The 17,077-nt window shown below is 46.7% G+C and overlaps 1 protein-coding gene across 3 annotated transcripts in view; it reads right to left on the reverse strand.

Annotated features, from left to right (window-relative positions):
- Positions 1-17,077, reverse strand: part of GTF3C1 (general transcription factor IIIC subunit 1) — a 489,121-nt gene that overhangs the window by 314,180 nt on the left and 157,864 nt on the right. For all 3 annotated transcript variants that reach the window (XM_063934225.1, XM_063934223.1, XM_063934224.1), the window contains one exon: positions 203-523. In XM_063934225.1, coding sequence (XP_063790295.1) covers positions 203-523 — 321 coding nt within the window. The remainder of the gene's footprint in view (positions 1-202; positions 524-17,077) is intronic.

Consider the following 17,077-nt stretch of genomic DNA (forward strand, 5'->3'; position numbering starts at 1 on the left):
ACACCATCATCATGACAAATGACCCAATTGTCAGGATAATGGTTTGATTAATAAAAACTTCGGAATGAAGAATGGTGATTGCTCCCATCTATACTAAATATATATGAAAAAAAACCACAAAAACACAAAGGCAAACCATATACAGTGCCTAACAAGAACAATAAAGGAACACATTAAACTTTCAATGATATGTTATATGTACCAGTTTCTGTGTGTTGCTCTGTCCCATGGTCTGATAAGTACTCTTCCATATTACCAGCCTTACTGCTTGGATCAGCACTAACATCTGTACATAAATTGCTCTCTGTGTTCGGGATGTTATCTGTAGAGTGACAAACCAGTGGAGTGACATTCTCACTTTTTTCAGCAGTGTTATCAGATGGTGGACTGTTGTCGCATGTCTTCTGCTGCTGTTCGGTTTTGTGTGATGGGTGACCATAAACAATATACCAAAGAAATGTGTGTGTTATTTTTAAGCGTGGCATTTTAGGAAGATATCCAAGAGACCTTCCAAGTCCAGGAACTGTGTAGAAAAAAGAATAGAAAGCTAAGATTTTGAAACACAGGGAATATATTATTTATTTATTTATTTATTTATCTGGGATTATGCATATAAAGCTACCTATAATGTACAAAATATTTAATAATTGAACATTATATGCTTACAGTAATTAGAGGATATTTATATAAGGCACCTGATATTTACACATTTTAAAATCCAGAGATAGAATTTTTTTAAAAATCAATAAATAAATAGATAAATAAATAAAACACATTTTTCTAATCTCCATTAAAAGCATTTTTCCTGAATCCATTGGGAGATACTGTACCCAGGAAATAAATGCTCGATAGGACATTGGCACTAAATATATTACAAGTATTAACTCCTCACTCTTCCTGTTGGACATTCAAGTTACGTTTCCTAACCCTCTATGGCAGAACTACAGAAACCATGGGCCTAATTCAGACCTGATCGTAATACCAAATTTGTTAGCAGATGCGCAAAACCACGTGCACTGCAGGGGGGGGGGGGCAGATATAACATGTGCAGAGAGAGTTTGATTTGGGTGGGTTATATTGTTTCTGTGCAGGGTAAATACTGGCTGCATTATTTTTACACTGCAATTTAGATTTCCGTTTTAAAACACCCCACCCAAATCTAACTCTCTCTCTGCATGTTATATCTACCCCCCCCCCCCTCCCCCTGCAGTGCATATACGATAATAAAGCGCATTGGTACTCATTGTTGAATCAATTGCACTGAATCCATCTTGGGGACACTAGTATACCTTAGGCTCTAGAGGGTGCCAAACTAAGAAACTAAAAGTTGTTTGAAAAGCAAAAATCCTCTTTTCGCTTTCATTCGATTTGGAGTTCACTGCTATACCTTGGGGATGTCCCAAAGCCGACCCTTGATGAAGGTCTGCTCAAACAATTTTACAAAACTATCGGCTTCACCTGGCGTGTTCAGATACCAAAGCCTGAAATGCACAACAACAGAAGTTACAGTGTAAGAATTGAGAACCAAAATTCTGCTGTGCACAACAGTCTTACCACATCCACCTGGGAGGGTAAGCTGCAACTTCAGGCATTACAGCCTGCACTAAACATATGCTGAGGCGATAAGCAAAGACTAACATGTCAGCGAATGCTACATCTCCGGCCATCCTTTCACAAGTGATTCCATTCACCGGAAGAAGTAAAGCAAGGATACAGGAAGGAAAATCAGATCACACATTGATAAGGCCCTATTTAGAAGTAAGTCCTGAATAAATTTATAGAATTTGATAGTATTAGGAATGTTAGGGACCCATGTGATAAAAGTCACTGGCCGCGGTACATGGGCCCGCATAATTGTGCAAATGTGTGGACCTCAGGAAGAGAAGCTAATTGTTTCTGAAAGAAAATGGACAAGGCCGAAATCTGAACTTTTATGGAGCCTAGACGTACGGGCCACATCCACTCCCGACTGCAGAAAAAGCAGGACACGTCCCAGATGGAATTCTACTTCAGAATATTGTCTGCTCTCACACCAAGAGATACAGATACCAGAACGGACTCACTCTGTCCAGCCACCCTAATGAGAAAAAACAACAAAGAAACCCAGATGGAAAAGACGTTCCCGAGCCCTCATGTCAGAACCCACACCACAAAAGACAGATGTGTAGCATAGCAGGCTAGTAGTCATGAAAGAAGCCTGTAACTCACATTTTTTAGCTTCCCAAAGAGGTCTCACAGACAGCAGCCATGCTGCTGCCAAGTTTGATCAACTAATCAGGAAGTAGATCACCAGACCTCAAGGACTCAAAACCACTGCAGGGATTACCGTCCCTGAAAAGACGAAGCAAAAGACTCGTAGACTTAGGTGCGGACACTGGGAGGGAAAAACTCTTACCACCCGTAGGCACTGCTGGGATCCGGTCTGAAGATCGACAGTGTCTAGGTCGACAATGTTTAGGTCGACCACTATAGGTCGACAGTCACTAGGTCGACATGGATGGAAGGTCGACAGGGTTTCTAGGTCGACGTGTGCTATGTCGACAGGTCTAAAGGTCGACATGAGTTTTTTTTAAAAAAAAATCTTTTTTGAATTTTTTCATACTTAACGATCCACGTGGACTACGATTGGAACGGTAAAGTGTGCCGAGCGAAGCGAAGGCACCATGCCCGAAGCATGGCGAGCGAAGCGAGCCATGCGAGGGGACGCGGTGCACTAATTTGGGATCCCGGTCACTCTACGAAGAAAACGACAAAAAAAAAGCCTCATGTCGACATTTAGACCTGTCGACCTAGCACATGTCGACCTAGAAACTCTGTCGACCTTCCATCCATGTCGACCTAGTGACTGTCCACCTATAGTGGTCGACCTAAACATTGTCGACCTAGACACTGTCGATTTGATGAACCACACCCGGCACTGCTAGCTCTGTCCCAAAGAGAATGCCACGCTTGAGGCAAAACGCTTCTACAGAAAGTGACTTGGCCCTCTACAACAAGTAGGAAAACTCCCAAACCAAAGACCAGAAATGACAACCACGGTGTCCTACCTGGGTCTGGGACAAGGAATTAAAGCATAGCCCAAGAACAATGGTCATCTAAAGACGATAATAGCAGCTACCACCCCAGGATGTTGACATGGCTCAAACACAGATGACAGGAAGACAGTCCACTATGAAAAAGGAGCCCATGACTGTCTAGAGCAGCCCCAACGTCTGTGCTGCCCCCTGGAGAACGGTCTGCATAGGTGCTATAAGCCAGGAAACACCATTTCATGGCCACTGGGAAAGTCCAGGACTGGGCAAAAATACCCTCTCTTGTCCGAGTACAAATACAGTGTGAGACGTAGAACCAGCTACTTCAATGCTCAAGTATGAAAAACACTGACCCATCAGAAAATTAACGACACAAAATTCAGGACACGTGAACCTATGTGCTTGTTACAACCAGGCTCACTGTAGAAAATGCACTCAGGCAGACCAGATATACACAAAGACCAGGAATTGCCACACAATGTAGGTACTATGAATAGTAGTTTTAAAACCTCAGCTGAAAGGGAAAAGCCACACAATGTTGCAACTCCCAAATGTAGATTTGAAAATAGGATTTTAATCACCTACTGGTAAATACTTTTCTCGTAGTCCGTAGGGGATACTGGGAATCCATTTAGTACCATGGGGCATAGACGGGTCCACTAGGAGCCATGGGCACTTTAAGAAATTGATAGTGTGCGCTGGCTCCTCCCTCTATGCCCCTCCTACCAGACTCAGTCTAGGAAACTGTGCCCGAGGAGACGGACACACTTTGAGAGAAGGATAGATAAGGAAAGTGATGAGATTACGAACCAGCACACACAGAACAAGAGGAAAGCCAAGCTAACCAAACCTGAAACAGGAACAGCAACAGCTGAACCAAACAACATTACTTAACCAAGTAACAGTGCAGGAAGAACCAAGCCCCGGACGGGCGCCCAGTATCCCCTACGGACTACGAGAAAAGGATTTACCGGCAGGTACTAAAAATACTATTTTCTCTTACGTCCTAGGGGATACTGGGAATCCATGTTTTTTCCATCTTTCTACATCTATGGGATCACCGCCCACTGCGGAGACATATCTAAAGCCACATCAGATATTCAAAGATACCTTGATAGGAGTCATCATCTCCGGTTTCGTGTGAGTTGGGGTACGATACCCAGTCATTTTCAAATCGTGTTTTTGTTTGACCCCTGGAACAAGATCCAGATTGATGTGATATCGTGTTAAAGATACCTTTATGGACATATCCCACTCTCGCATAGTGTGAGTGGGGGTACGCAGACTATTGTTTTTTTATTGTTAGACACATAGACATAACTCATCATTCTTCCCCTTTGCGCCAAAGGAGCAAACTGATCCTATCTTTTTTGCTTTCAGATACTGGGGGGTAAATTTACTAAGATTCGTAATTTCCGAAAAAAGGTCAAAGTTCAATCACGAATGACATCGACAGTGTAAAACTGCAACTTTTTGAATTGATTACGATGGATTTACTAAGCTGTCGTATTCGGGTTTTTCTTTTCTTCCGATGTCGATGTCATTTGTTTTCTTTTACCTATTTTTACGGCAGTGATTAGCAAAACACTGCCGTTTTTTTTTACAATCAATCTCGGCCGGATCTGTGTGATCCGTGCTGGGGTTCTTATTTTTTTTTTTTTTTAATTAAACAATGTAAAATCCCCCAAAAAAATGCGTGGGGTCCCCCCTCCTAAGCATAACCAGCCTCGGGCTCTTTGAGCCGATCCTGGTTGCAGAAATATGGGGAAAAAAATTACAGGGGTTCCCCCATATTTAAGCAACCAGCATCGGGCTCTGCGCCTGGTCCTGGTCCCAAAAATACGGGGGACAAAAAGAGTAGGGGTCCCCCGTATTTTTAAAACCAGCACCGGGCTCCACTAGCTGGACAGATAATGCCACAGCCGGGGGTCACTTTTATATAGTGCCCTGCGGCCGTGGCATCAAAAATCCAACTAGTCACCCCTGGCCGGGGTACCCTGGGGGAGTGGGGACCCCTTCAATCAAGGGGTCCCCCCCCCAGCCACTCAAGGGCCAGGGGTGAAGCCCGAGGCTGTCCCCCCCCATCCAATGGGCTGCGGATGGGGAGGCTGATAGCCTTTGTTGTAAAAGAAAAGATATTGTTTTTAGTAGCAGTACTACAAGGCCCAGCAAGCCTCCCCCGCATGCTGGTACTTGGAGAACCACAAGTACCAGCATGCGACGGAAAAACGGGCCCGCTGGTACCTGTAGTACTACTACTAAAAAAATACCCAAAAAAAGACAAGACACACACACCGTGAAAGTATAATTTTATTACATACATACACACATACATACATACTTACCTTAAGTTCCCACGCAGGTCGGTCCTCTTCTCCAGTAGAATCCAAGGGGTACCTGTTGAAGAAATTATACTCACGAGATCCAGGGGTCCAGGCTCCTCGGGAAATCCAGGGGTAATCCACGTACTTGACAAAAAAAACAAAACGGTGTCCCGACCACGAACTGAAAGGGGACCCATGTTTGCACATGGGTCACCTTTCCACGAATGCCAGAAAGCCACTCTGACTTCTGTCTAAGTGGGTTTCATCAGCCAATCAGGGAGCGCCACGTTGTAGCACTCTCCTGATCAGCTGTGTGGTCCTGTCCTCACTGACAGGCAGCACACGGCAGTGTTACAATGTAGCGCCTATGCGCTACATTGTAACCAATGATGGGAACTTTCTGCTCAGCGGTGACGTCACTTTAGGTCAACCGCAGGGCAGAAAGTTCCCATCATTGGTTACAATGTAGCGCATAGGCGCTACATTGTAACACTGCCGTGTGCTGCCTGTCACTCAGTACAGGAGCACACAGCCGATCAGGAGAGTGCTACAACGTGGCACTCCCTGATTGGCTGAAGAAACCCACTTAGACAGAAGTCAGAGTGGCTTTCTGGCATTCGTGGAAAGGTGACCCATGTGCAAACATGGGTCCCCTTTCAGTTCGTGGTCGGGACACCGTTTTGTTTTTTTTGTCAAGTACGTGGATTACCCCTGGATTTCCCGAGGAGCCTGGACCCCTGGATCTCGTGAGTATAATTTCTTCAACAGGTACCCCTTGGATTCTACTGGAGAAGAGGACCGACCTGCGTGGGAACTTAAGGTAAGTATGTATGTATGTGTGTATGTATGTAATAAAATTATACTTTCACGGTGTGTGTGTCTTGTCTTTTTTTGGGTATTTTTTTAGTAGTAGTACTACTACAGGTACCAGCGGGCCCGTTTTTCCGTCGCATGCTGGTACTTGTGGTTCTCCAAGTACCAGCATGCGGGGGAGGCTTGCTGGGCCTTGTAGTACTGCTACTAAAAACAATATCTTTTCTTTTACAACAAAGGCTATCAGCCTCCCCATCCGCAGCCCATTGGATGGGAGGGGACAGCCTCGGGCTTCACCCCTGGCCCTTGGGTGGCTGGGGGGGGGGGACCCCTTGATTGAAGGGGTCCCCACTCCCCCAGGGTACCCCGGCCAGGGGTGACTAGTTGGATTTTTGATGCCACGGCCGCAGGGCACTATATAAAAGTGACCCCCGGCTGTGGCATTATCTGTCCAGCTAGTGGAGCCCGGTGCTGGTTTTAAAAATACGGGGGACCCCTACTCTTTTTGTCCCCCGTATTTTTGGGACCAGGACCAGGCGCAGAGCCCGATGCTGGTTGCTTAAATATGGGGGAACCCCTGTCATTTTTCCCCCCATATTTCTGCAACCAGGATCGGCTCAAAGAGCCCGAGGCTGGTTATGCTTAGGAGGGGGGACCCCACGCAATTTTTTTAGCAAAAATAAGCACTTTCACACCCCTTCCCACTGATATACATGCACGGATCTCATGGATCCCTGCATGCATCTCAAATCACGGATAAAAAAAGCAGGTCTGTTTTTTTTTAGGACTTTTTTACGAGTTGTAATTTTTCACGGCAGTGTTTTGTGTTTTTTTGCTTTGCACTTCTTAGTAAATGACCGAGATTCATACTTAAACAGCCGCGTTTTGACCGATGGTATATTCATTCGTAATTTTTTACCTGAACTAGCAAAAAATTACGAATGCCCTCATCACTGCCGTGATTAGTGTTTAGTAAATGACCGAGATTTACCGAGATGACACTTTGATGAAAAAACGGCATCTCGGTCAAAATCGGGAGCTTAGTAAATATACCCCTGGGAATCCATTTAGTACCATGGAGAAGTTTCAAAGCTCCCAAACTAGGTGGGAGAATGCTGAGGTTGCTGCAGAACTGACTGACCAAACTGAAGGTCCTCAGAGGACAAAGTATCGAACTTGTAAAACTTAGCAAACATGTTCGAACCTGACCAAGTAGATGCTCGGCAGAACTGTAAAGCCAAGACACCCCGGGCAGCCGCCCAAGAAGAACCCACCGACTTAGCAGAGTGGGCCTGTACAGATTTTGGAACCGGCAAGCCTGCTACAGAATAAACATGCTGGACAGTGAGCCTGATCCAGAATGCAATAGACTGCTTTGAAGCAGGACACCCAATCTTATTGGGATCATAGAGAACGAACAGAGTCCGATTTCCTGTGACGAGCTGTCCTCTTTACATAAACTTTCAAAGACCGTAACAACCGGAACCACAATAGGTTGGTTGATGTGACACGCGGACACCACCTTAGGAAGAAATTGCTGACGAGTCCTGAGTTCAGCTCTGTCCCCATGTAAAATTAGGTAGGGGCTCTTGTAAAACAAAGCCCCCAACTCAGACACACGTCTTGCTGAAGCCAAGGCCAACAGTGTGACGGGTCTTCCACGTAAGGTATTTTACGTCAACCCCCTGTAACGGTTCAAATCAGTCTGATTGGAGGAACTGCAGCACCAAATTGAGATGCCAAGGTGCCGTGGGAGGCACAAAGACAGGTTGGATGTGCAAAACACCTTTCAAGAACGTCTGGACCTCAGAAAGAGAAGCCAATTGTTTCTGAAAGAAAATATACAAGGCCAAAATCTGGACTTTTATGGAGCCTTGACGTAGGGCCCACATCCACTCCCGACTGAAGAAAAAGCAGGACACAACCCAGATGGAATTCTACTGCAGAATATTGTCTTCTCTCACACCAAGAGACATACTTCTTCCATATATGGTGGTAATATTTAGACGTTACCCCCTTCCTGGCTTGCATCATAGTTGGGATGACCTTGTCAGGAATCCCTCTCCAAGCTAGAATCAACCGTTCAACTTCCATGCCGTTAAATGTAGCTGCGGAAAGTCTTGATAGATGAACAGGCCCTGCTGCAGAAGATCCTAGCGAAGAGGTAGAGGCCACAGATCTTCGAGGAGCATCTCTAGAAGATCCGCATACCTTCGTGGCCAGTCCGGAGCAATGAGAATTGCCTGAACCTTTTCCATTTTTATTCTTTTGAGAATTCTTGGGATCAGAGGAAGTGGAGGAAACACGTACACCAGCTGATAGACCCATGGAGTCGTCAGAGCGTCTACCGCTACTGCCTGTGGGTCTCTCGACCTGGAACAATACCGCTTGAGCTTCTTGTTGAGTTGAGAGGCCATCATGTAGATTTGTGGATATCCCCACCGACGTGTCAACCACCTGAACACCTCCAGGTAAAGGCCCCACTCCCCCGGGTGCAGGTCGTGCCTGCTAAGGAAGTCTGCTTCCCAGTTGTCTACTCTCGAAATGAAGACCGGCAACAATGCCACAGCGTGTTTTTCCGCCCAGAGAATTCTTGACACCTCTGACATTGCGGCTCTGCTTTTCATTCCGCCCTATCGGTTTATGTATTTCACTGCCATCACATTGTCCGACCTGAAAAGAATGATTTTGAAGAAGAGATGAGGCCTGCAGAAGGGCGTTGTATATAGCCCTGAGTTCAAGGATGTTTATTGGAAGGACGACTTCCTGACTTGACCATCTTCCCTGAAGCTGCACCCCCTGGATGACTGTTCCCCAACCTCTGAGGCTTGCATCTGTGCTTAGCAGTATCCAATTCTGAATCCCGAACCTCGACTAGTTGAGAAGTCTGTAGCCACCACAGAATGGAGATCTTGGCTTTTGGTGACAGAAGAATCCTCTGGTGCATGTGAAGATGCGATCCGGACCATTTGTCCAACAGATCTAGCTGGAAGGGCCTCGCATGAAACCTTCCGTACTGAAGTGCCTCGTAAGAGGCCACCATTTTCCCCAGAAGGCGAATGCACAGATGCACCAAGATCCGGGTTGGCTTCAGGACAGCCCGAACCATCGACTGGATTACCATTGCCTTTTCCAAGGGAAGGAACAACTTCTGAGACTCTGTCTCCAGTATCATTCCCAGCAAAGGAAGCCTCTGTGTTGGTTCTAGGTTAGATTTTGGAAGGTTCAGAAGCCACCCGTGATCCAGGAGTAGGCTGGTTGAGAGGCCAATGCTGTCCAACAACCACTCACTTGGCAGTGCCTTTATAAAAGGTCCTCCAGGTACGGAATTATGTTCACTCCGTTTGCAGAGTAGAAACATCTCTGCCATCACTTTGGTGAACACCCTCGGTGCCGTAGAGAGACCAAATGGCAGGGCCTGGAACTGGTAGTGACAGTCCTGCAGTGCAAACCGTAGATATGCCTGATGAGACGGCTAGATCGGTATGAGAAGGTATGCATTCTTGATATCCAGAGACACTAGGAATTCCCCCTCCTCCAGACCTGAGATCACTGCTCTCAGAGACTCAATCTTGAATTTGAACACTCGTAAGTACAGGTTCAACGACTTGAGGTTCAGAATCGGTCTTACCGAACCGTCTGGTTTCGGTACTACAAACAAGTTGGAATAGTACACCTTGTTTTGCAGGTGAGGTGGAACTGGAATAATGAGTCGGTACCAGTTTTTGAATGGGGTACTGTAAAGTTATACTTGCCTCTTGTGAAACTGGTAAGCCTGATTTGCAGAATCTATGAGGTGGGAGCTCCTGGAAATCCAGTCTGTAGCCCTGGGATATAAGATCTATGACCTAGGGGTCCTGGCACGATCCTGTCCAGATGTGACTTAAGAATTTTAGCAGGGCTCCCACCTGCCAGTCTTCCAGGCATCGCTGTCCACCATCATGCAGGAGGCTTTGAGGAAGCAGATCCTGAGCTCTGTTCCTGTGAACCGGCAGTTGCTGGTTTGCGTGTTTTACCTCTAGCGCCTCTAGTGGCGGTAGAAGAACCTCTGGCCTTGCCCCTAAACTTGGCTGTCCGAAAGGACTGTAAATTGGGTCCTAAGTAGGCTTACCTAGTTGGGGGGCCTGCAGAAGAAAGGTATATGAACTTACCCACCGTAGGTTTGGAGATCCATTTGTCTAGTTCATCTCTAAATAAGGCCTCCCCTGTGAAAGGTAGGCCTTCCGCGCTTTTCCTGGAGTCCGCATCCGCAGTCCACTGGCGTAGCCATAGACCCCTGCGTGCAGACACTGCCATAGCTGTAGTGCGTGCATGGGGGGTCATTCCGAGTTGATCGCTCGCTGCCGATTTTCAAAGCGCAGTGATCAGGTGAAAAAACGGCATTTATGCGCATGCGTATGCCCCGCAATGCGCACGCGCGACGTACGGGTACAAAGCCTTTTGCGTTTGCACTCAGGTTCTAGCAAAGTTTTCCTGCGCACTGACGGCCACAAGAAGATTGACAGTAAGGGGGTGTTACTGGTTGTCAACTGACCGTTTTCAGGGAGTGTTTGCAAAAACACAGGCGTGGCTGAAAAAATGCAGGCGTGGCTGAGCGTTCGCTGGGCGGGTGTATGACGTCAAATCCGGACACAAATAGTGTTCGCAAGCGCTGAGTAGGTTCAGAGCTACTCTGAAACTGCACAAACTGTTTTCGCAGAGCTCGGCTGCACAAGCGTTCGCACTTCTGCTAAGCTAAAATACACTCCCCAGTGGGCGGCGGCATAGCGTTTGCATGGCTGCTAAAACTAGCTAGCGAGCGAACAACTCGGAATGACCCCCATAAAGCAAGCCTATTTCTTTTATGGCTTCCACCATAAACTTCGCAGAGTACTGTATATGTTGCAGAAGCAAAACAATATCCCCTTGAGGTACGGTACTGTATCTAACCCCTCAGTTAGGTTACCCGACCATTTAGCAATGGCTCGCGTAACCCACCCACATGCTTTAGTGGGTCTCTGGGCCACCCCCACAGCTGTATACAAAGATTTGAGCGTAGTCTCAATTTTACAATCAGCCACATCTTTTAGGGAGGCTGCACCCGGGACAGGCAATACAATTTTTCGTGACAGCCCGGATACTGATGCATCCACTATCAGTGGATTTTCCCATTTTTTCCTATCCTGAGGAAAAGGAAAGGATGATAACAACCGTTTAAGGATTTTAAATTTCCTATCAGGATTAACTCACAGTTCTTCAAACAGGGTATTTAGTTCCTTTGACACAGGAAAAGTGGCTGAGGCTTTCTTTTTTATATTAAGATTCCTCACTTCTGACCACTCATCCGAGTCAGACTGCAGGATATGGGCCAAAGTGCGTTTTTGCGGACAAATGGCAGGGGGCTGAGACGCTGGTTTGGGTACTGAGTCTCTTTTTATAAACTCAAAGATTGTCTTAACTATTGCGTCTCTTTCTCATTCCGAGATAACTTAGTAGAGATTGTGGAAATCATTTCCCTAATGGAGTCCAGCCATGCTTATTCTGCCGCACTAGCCTAGGAAAGGAACACTACATTGAGCACTAGTGAACCCCCTGGGGAAGAGGAACACTGTGCCTTACATGAAACACACTCTTTGCCTGACATACTGTAATAGTGACAGCACACACACACACACAGGAAAAGGTTAAATGCACAATTAACCCACAATGAGCCCTTCAGGGAGACACAGAGGGAGTATGGGACCAGCACACGGCACCCTTAACGCTAATGCCAAGCTTAGCCGGGTCGCAGACTACGTACCCAGATTGGGGACACTAATAATCGCTGCCAACCTGCTATGACCCCTGGTACCGCTGAGGTAATCTAGAGTCTCTCCGGAGGAGCTGCGCGTTCCTGTCAGTCAGCGTCTATGTTAGCTGCAGAGGGAAAATAGTGCTGCTGAGCTGCTAGACCCGCTCTTAGTGAAGCCCCGCCCCTTCAATGGCACGCGGTCTTCCCGCTCTTTTTTTATACTGGCTGTATGTGTCTAAGTGCATAAAATGGAGACAGACTCCTTTTATGGCTATGTTGCCAGTCTGGGTACTGTGTCCACTGTTCAGTGTCTGTGTCCTTACACAGCAGGAGACGCAGTCCGCCCCATTTAGAAGCCGTGTGTCTCCATACCCTCATGCCGCTATAATGGCTGATGACCCGCTAACCGGGACGCCGGCTAAGTACTCACCACTCTTCTTTCTTCTGTGCTCTGTTAGGGGTGGTGACATGCAGCGGGAATGTATGCTTGCCGTGGTGGGGCTTGAGAATAGTTCCCTCAGGAGTGTGTCCTGTCAGCGGGGAATGGGACCATTAACCCTGAGAGAGGTTGGGCCGTTTTCCCCCTAAGTCCCATGAAGCAGGCAGGCTGGTGCCATCTAGACCTGCCTGAAAACAACAAACTCAGAAAATAAATGTAAAAAACTCTTCAGGAGCTTCCAGAGACGTGACCGGCTCCTCGGGCACATTTTCTAAACTGAGTCTGGTGGGAGGGGCTTAGAGGGAGGAGCCAGCACACACTATAAATTTCTTTAAGTGCCCATGGCTCCTAGTAGACCCGTTTATACCCCATGGTACTAAATGGATTCCCAGTATCCCCTAGGACGTAAGAGAAATCTCAGCCGTCCAGCTAAAATGTCATCAATAGGCAAAAGAGACAGTCCAAACAGTGGGCCATACCTACTGCCACCATACTGTAGGAGAGGCAATGTTAAGAACACACCGCTATGGAAGCCTGGTGGTTAGCTACCCAAATCATCTGGACAAGTTCCACCCTAGTACTGGCTATTGCGTTCACATGACAAGAAGGCACCCCCAATGAGTTAATAAAGCCATTAGTTACATCTCACGTGTGCCAACAGGTTGTCAGTTGTGAAGGAAGAAAAGTAAATCCACAATTAGAAACTGCTTGTGGCACTGTAAGAGACTGCATTACCTGTGAATAAAATACTACATAGTATGCTTAACTCTGATCAAAGTGAAGGCTACACCCTCACAAAGGAGGAAAAGCACAGGCTCAAGAAAAACTGCACACCTGTCAACCCATTGTGACAGAAAGTACCAGTGATCACACGTGTGTATACGGGTGTGACACAAGCCAAGTTCCGATGCTGTTAAGAGTGAAGAAAATAACACCAGACCAGGGTGACTAATATGAATCTCTTGAATGAAAACTAGACTTTAACGTAGAGAACAGTGCTGCTGATGAACCAGTTGAAAACTCATGCGGTTTAGTAGAAACACAAACATAAATTTAGGAGGTATAGCAGACCCATAACCCAAAGAATGTAGGGTGGGAATGCACATAATCTTATCAGACACTGGTGATGATCCTCCACAGAGAACACTTGGTACAATGCCATAGCAGACAATGGGATATCAGGCCTAGGACCCCGGTAAGTTAACCGGCCTTATCTCCCAATGTCACTGTTCAGCAAAATCTAAACCTGGGACATTGTACTCTGTTTGACCGTATAACTGAAGTTTGAGCCTCAGCAGTAATTTATAGCAAACAAGAAATAAAGACACAACCGTCTATACAACTATAACATATTGCACATATGCCAGATACCATAATAAAGGACACAGTTACCTGAAGCTCAAAATACACATCAGTACCATATTGTAGTTACTTGTACCTGGTTCCTGTGTCTATGCCCTCTGTATAGACATAAAAACACAAGTAGTCTGAGTAAAGTACAATAAACATATGCCTAAAGAGGTTTATCAATTCCAAATGAGCATAGCGTATCACCTGTATTACCTGCAGAATAGTATGCTAACCATGATGAAGCTCCCATAGGGAGATCATGCAGGAGATAAAGACTGTCTATACTGACCAACACCTGAAAATGTACGGTATGAGGAGAAGAAAATAAGAATTTACTTACCGATAATTCTATTTCTCGGAGTCCGTAGTGGATGCTGGGGTTCCTGAAAGGACCATGGGGAATAGCGGCTCCGCAGGAGACAGGGCACAAAAAAGTAAAGCTTTACTAGGTCAGGTGGTGTGCACTGGCTCCTCCCCCTATGACCCTCCTCCAGACTCCAGTTAGGTACTGTGCCCGGACGAGCATACACAATAAGGGAGGCATTTTGAATCCCGGGTAAGACTCATACCAGCCACACCAATCACACCGTACAACTTGTGATCTAAACCCAGTTAACAGTATGACAACAGAAAGGGCCTCTTAAAGATGGCTCCTTAACAATAACCCGAATTAGTTAACAATAACTATGTACAAGTATTGCAGATAATCCGCACTTGGGATGGGCGCCCAGCATCCACTACGGACTCCGAGAAATAGAATTATCGGTAAGTAAATTCTTATTTTCTCTATCGTCCTAAGTGGATGCTGGGGTTCCTGAAAGGACCATGGGGATTATACCAAAGCTCCCAAACGGGCGGGAGAGTGCGGATGACTCTGCAGCACCGAATGAGAGAACTCCAGGTCCTCCTTTGCCAGGGTATCAAATTTGTAAAATTTTACAAACGTGTTCTCCCCCGACCACGTAGCTGCTCGGCAGAGTTGTAATGCCGAGACCCCTCGGGCAGCCGCCCAAGATGAGCCCACCTTCCTTGTGGAGTGGGCTTTTACAGTTTTAGGCTGTGGCAGGCCTGCCACAGAATGTGCAAGTTGAATTGTGTTACAAATCCAACGAGCAATCGACTGCTTAGAAGCAGGTGCGCCCAACTTGTTGGGTGCATACAATATAAACAGCGAGTCAGATTTTCTGACTCCAGCCGTCCTTGCAATGTATATTTTTAAGGCTCTGACAACGTCCAACAACTTGGAGTCCTCCAAGTCGCTAGTGGCCGCAGGCACCACAATAGGTTGGTTCAGATGAAATGCTGATACCACTTTAGGGAGAAAATGCGGACGAGTCCGCAGTTCTGCCCTATCCGAATGGAAGATTAGATAAGGACTTTTATAAGATAAAGCCGCCAATTCAGATACTCTCCTGGCAGAGGCCAGGGCTAGTAACATAGTCACTTTCAATGTGAGATATTTCAAATCCACCTTTTTCAATGGTTCAAACCAATGGGATTTGAGGAAATCTAAAACTACATTTAGATCCCACGGTGCCACCGGAGGCACCACAGGAGGCTGTATATGCAGTACTCCCTTGACAAAAGTCTGGACCTCAGGGACAGAGGCCAATTCTTTTTGGAAGAATATTGACAGGGCCGAAATTTGAACCTTAATGGATCCCAATTTGAGACCCATAGATAATCCTGATTGCAGGAAATGTAGGAAACGACCCAGTTGGAATTCCTCCGTCGGAACCTTCCGATCCTCGCACCACGCTACATATTTTCGCCAAATGCGGTGATAATGTTTCACGGTGACTTCCTTCCGTGCCTTAATCAAGGTAGGAATGACTTCTTCTGGAATGCCTTTCCCTTTTAGGATCTGGCGTTCAACCGCCATGCCGTCAAACGCAGCCGCGGTAAGTCTTGAAAAAGACAGGGATCCTGCTGTAGCAGGTCCCTTCTCAGAGGTAGAGGCCACGGTTCGTCCGTGAGCATCTCTTGAAGTTCCGGATACCAAGTCCTTCTCGGCCAATCCGGAACCACTAGTATTGTTCTTACTCTTCTTTGCCGTATGATCTTCAATACCTTTGGTATGAGCGGCAGAGGAGGAAACACATACACTGACTGGTACACCCAAGGAGTTACCAGTGCGTCCACAGCTATTGCCTGTGGATCTCTTGACCTGGCGCAATATTTGTCCAGTTTCTTGTTGAGGCGAGACGCCATCATGTCTACAATTGGTCTTTCCCAACGGTCTATTAACATGTTGAAGACTTCTGGATGTAGACCCCACTCTCCCGGATGAAGATCGTGTCTGCTGAGGAAGTCTGCTTCCCAGTTGTCCACGCCCGGGATGAACACTGCTGACAGTGCTATCACGTGATTCTCCGCCCAGCGAAGAACCTTGGCAGCTTCTGCCATTGCACTCCTGCTTCTTGTGCCGCCCTGCCTGTTTACATGGGCGACCGCCGTGATGTTGTCCGACTGAATCAACACCGGCTTTCCTTGCAGGAGAAGTTCCGCCTGGCTTAGAGCATTGTAGATTGCTCTTAGTTCCAGAATGTTTATGTGAAGAGACTTTTCCAGACTCGTCCATACTCCCTGGAAGTTTCTTCCTTGTGTGACTGCTCCCCAGCCTCTCAGGCTGGCGTCCGTGGTCACCAGGATCCAATCCTGAATGCCGAATCTGCGGCCTTCTAATAGGTGAGCCTTCTGCAACCACCACAGAAGTGACACCCTTGTCTTTGGTGACAGGGTTATTCGCAGGTGCATCTGCAGATGCGACCCTGACCATTTGTCCAACAGATCCCTTTGGAATATTCTTGCATGGAATCTGCCGAATGGAATTGCTTCGTAAGAAGCCACCATTTTTCCCAGGACTCTTGTGCACTGATGTACTGACACTTTTCCTGGTTTTAGGAGGTTCCTGACCAGATCGGATAACTCCTTGGCTTTTTCCTCTGGAAGGAAAACCTTTTTCTGAACCGTGTCCAGAATCATTCCTAGGAACAGCAGACGAGTTGTCGGGATTAAATGGGATTTTGGAATATTCAGAATCCACCCGTGTTGTCTTAGCACCTCTTGAGATAGTGCTAAAGCTGTCTCCAGCTGTTCTCTGGACCTTGCCCTTATTAGGAGATCGTCCAAGTATGGGATAACTAATACGCCTTTTCTTCGAAGAAGAATCATCATCTCGGCCATTACCTTGGTAAAGACCCGAGGCGCCGTGGACAATCCGAACGGCAGCGTCTGAAACTGATAGTGACAGTTTTGAACAATGAACCTGAGGTACCCCTGGTGTGCGGGGTAAATCGGAACGTGTAGATACGCATCCTTGATGTCCAAGGATACCATAAAGTCCCCT

Source organism: Pseudophryne corroboree, chromosome 7, assembly GCF_028390025.1.
Source record: "Pseudophryne corroboree isolate aPseCor3 chromosome 7, aPseCor3.hap2, whole genome shotgun sequence".
NCBI lineage: Eukaryota > Metazoa > Chordata > Amphibia > Anura > Myobatrachidae > Pseudophryne > Pseudophryne corroboree.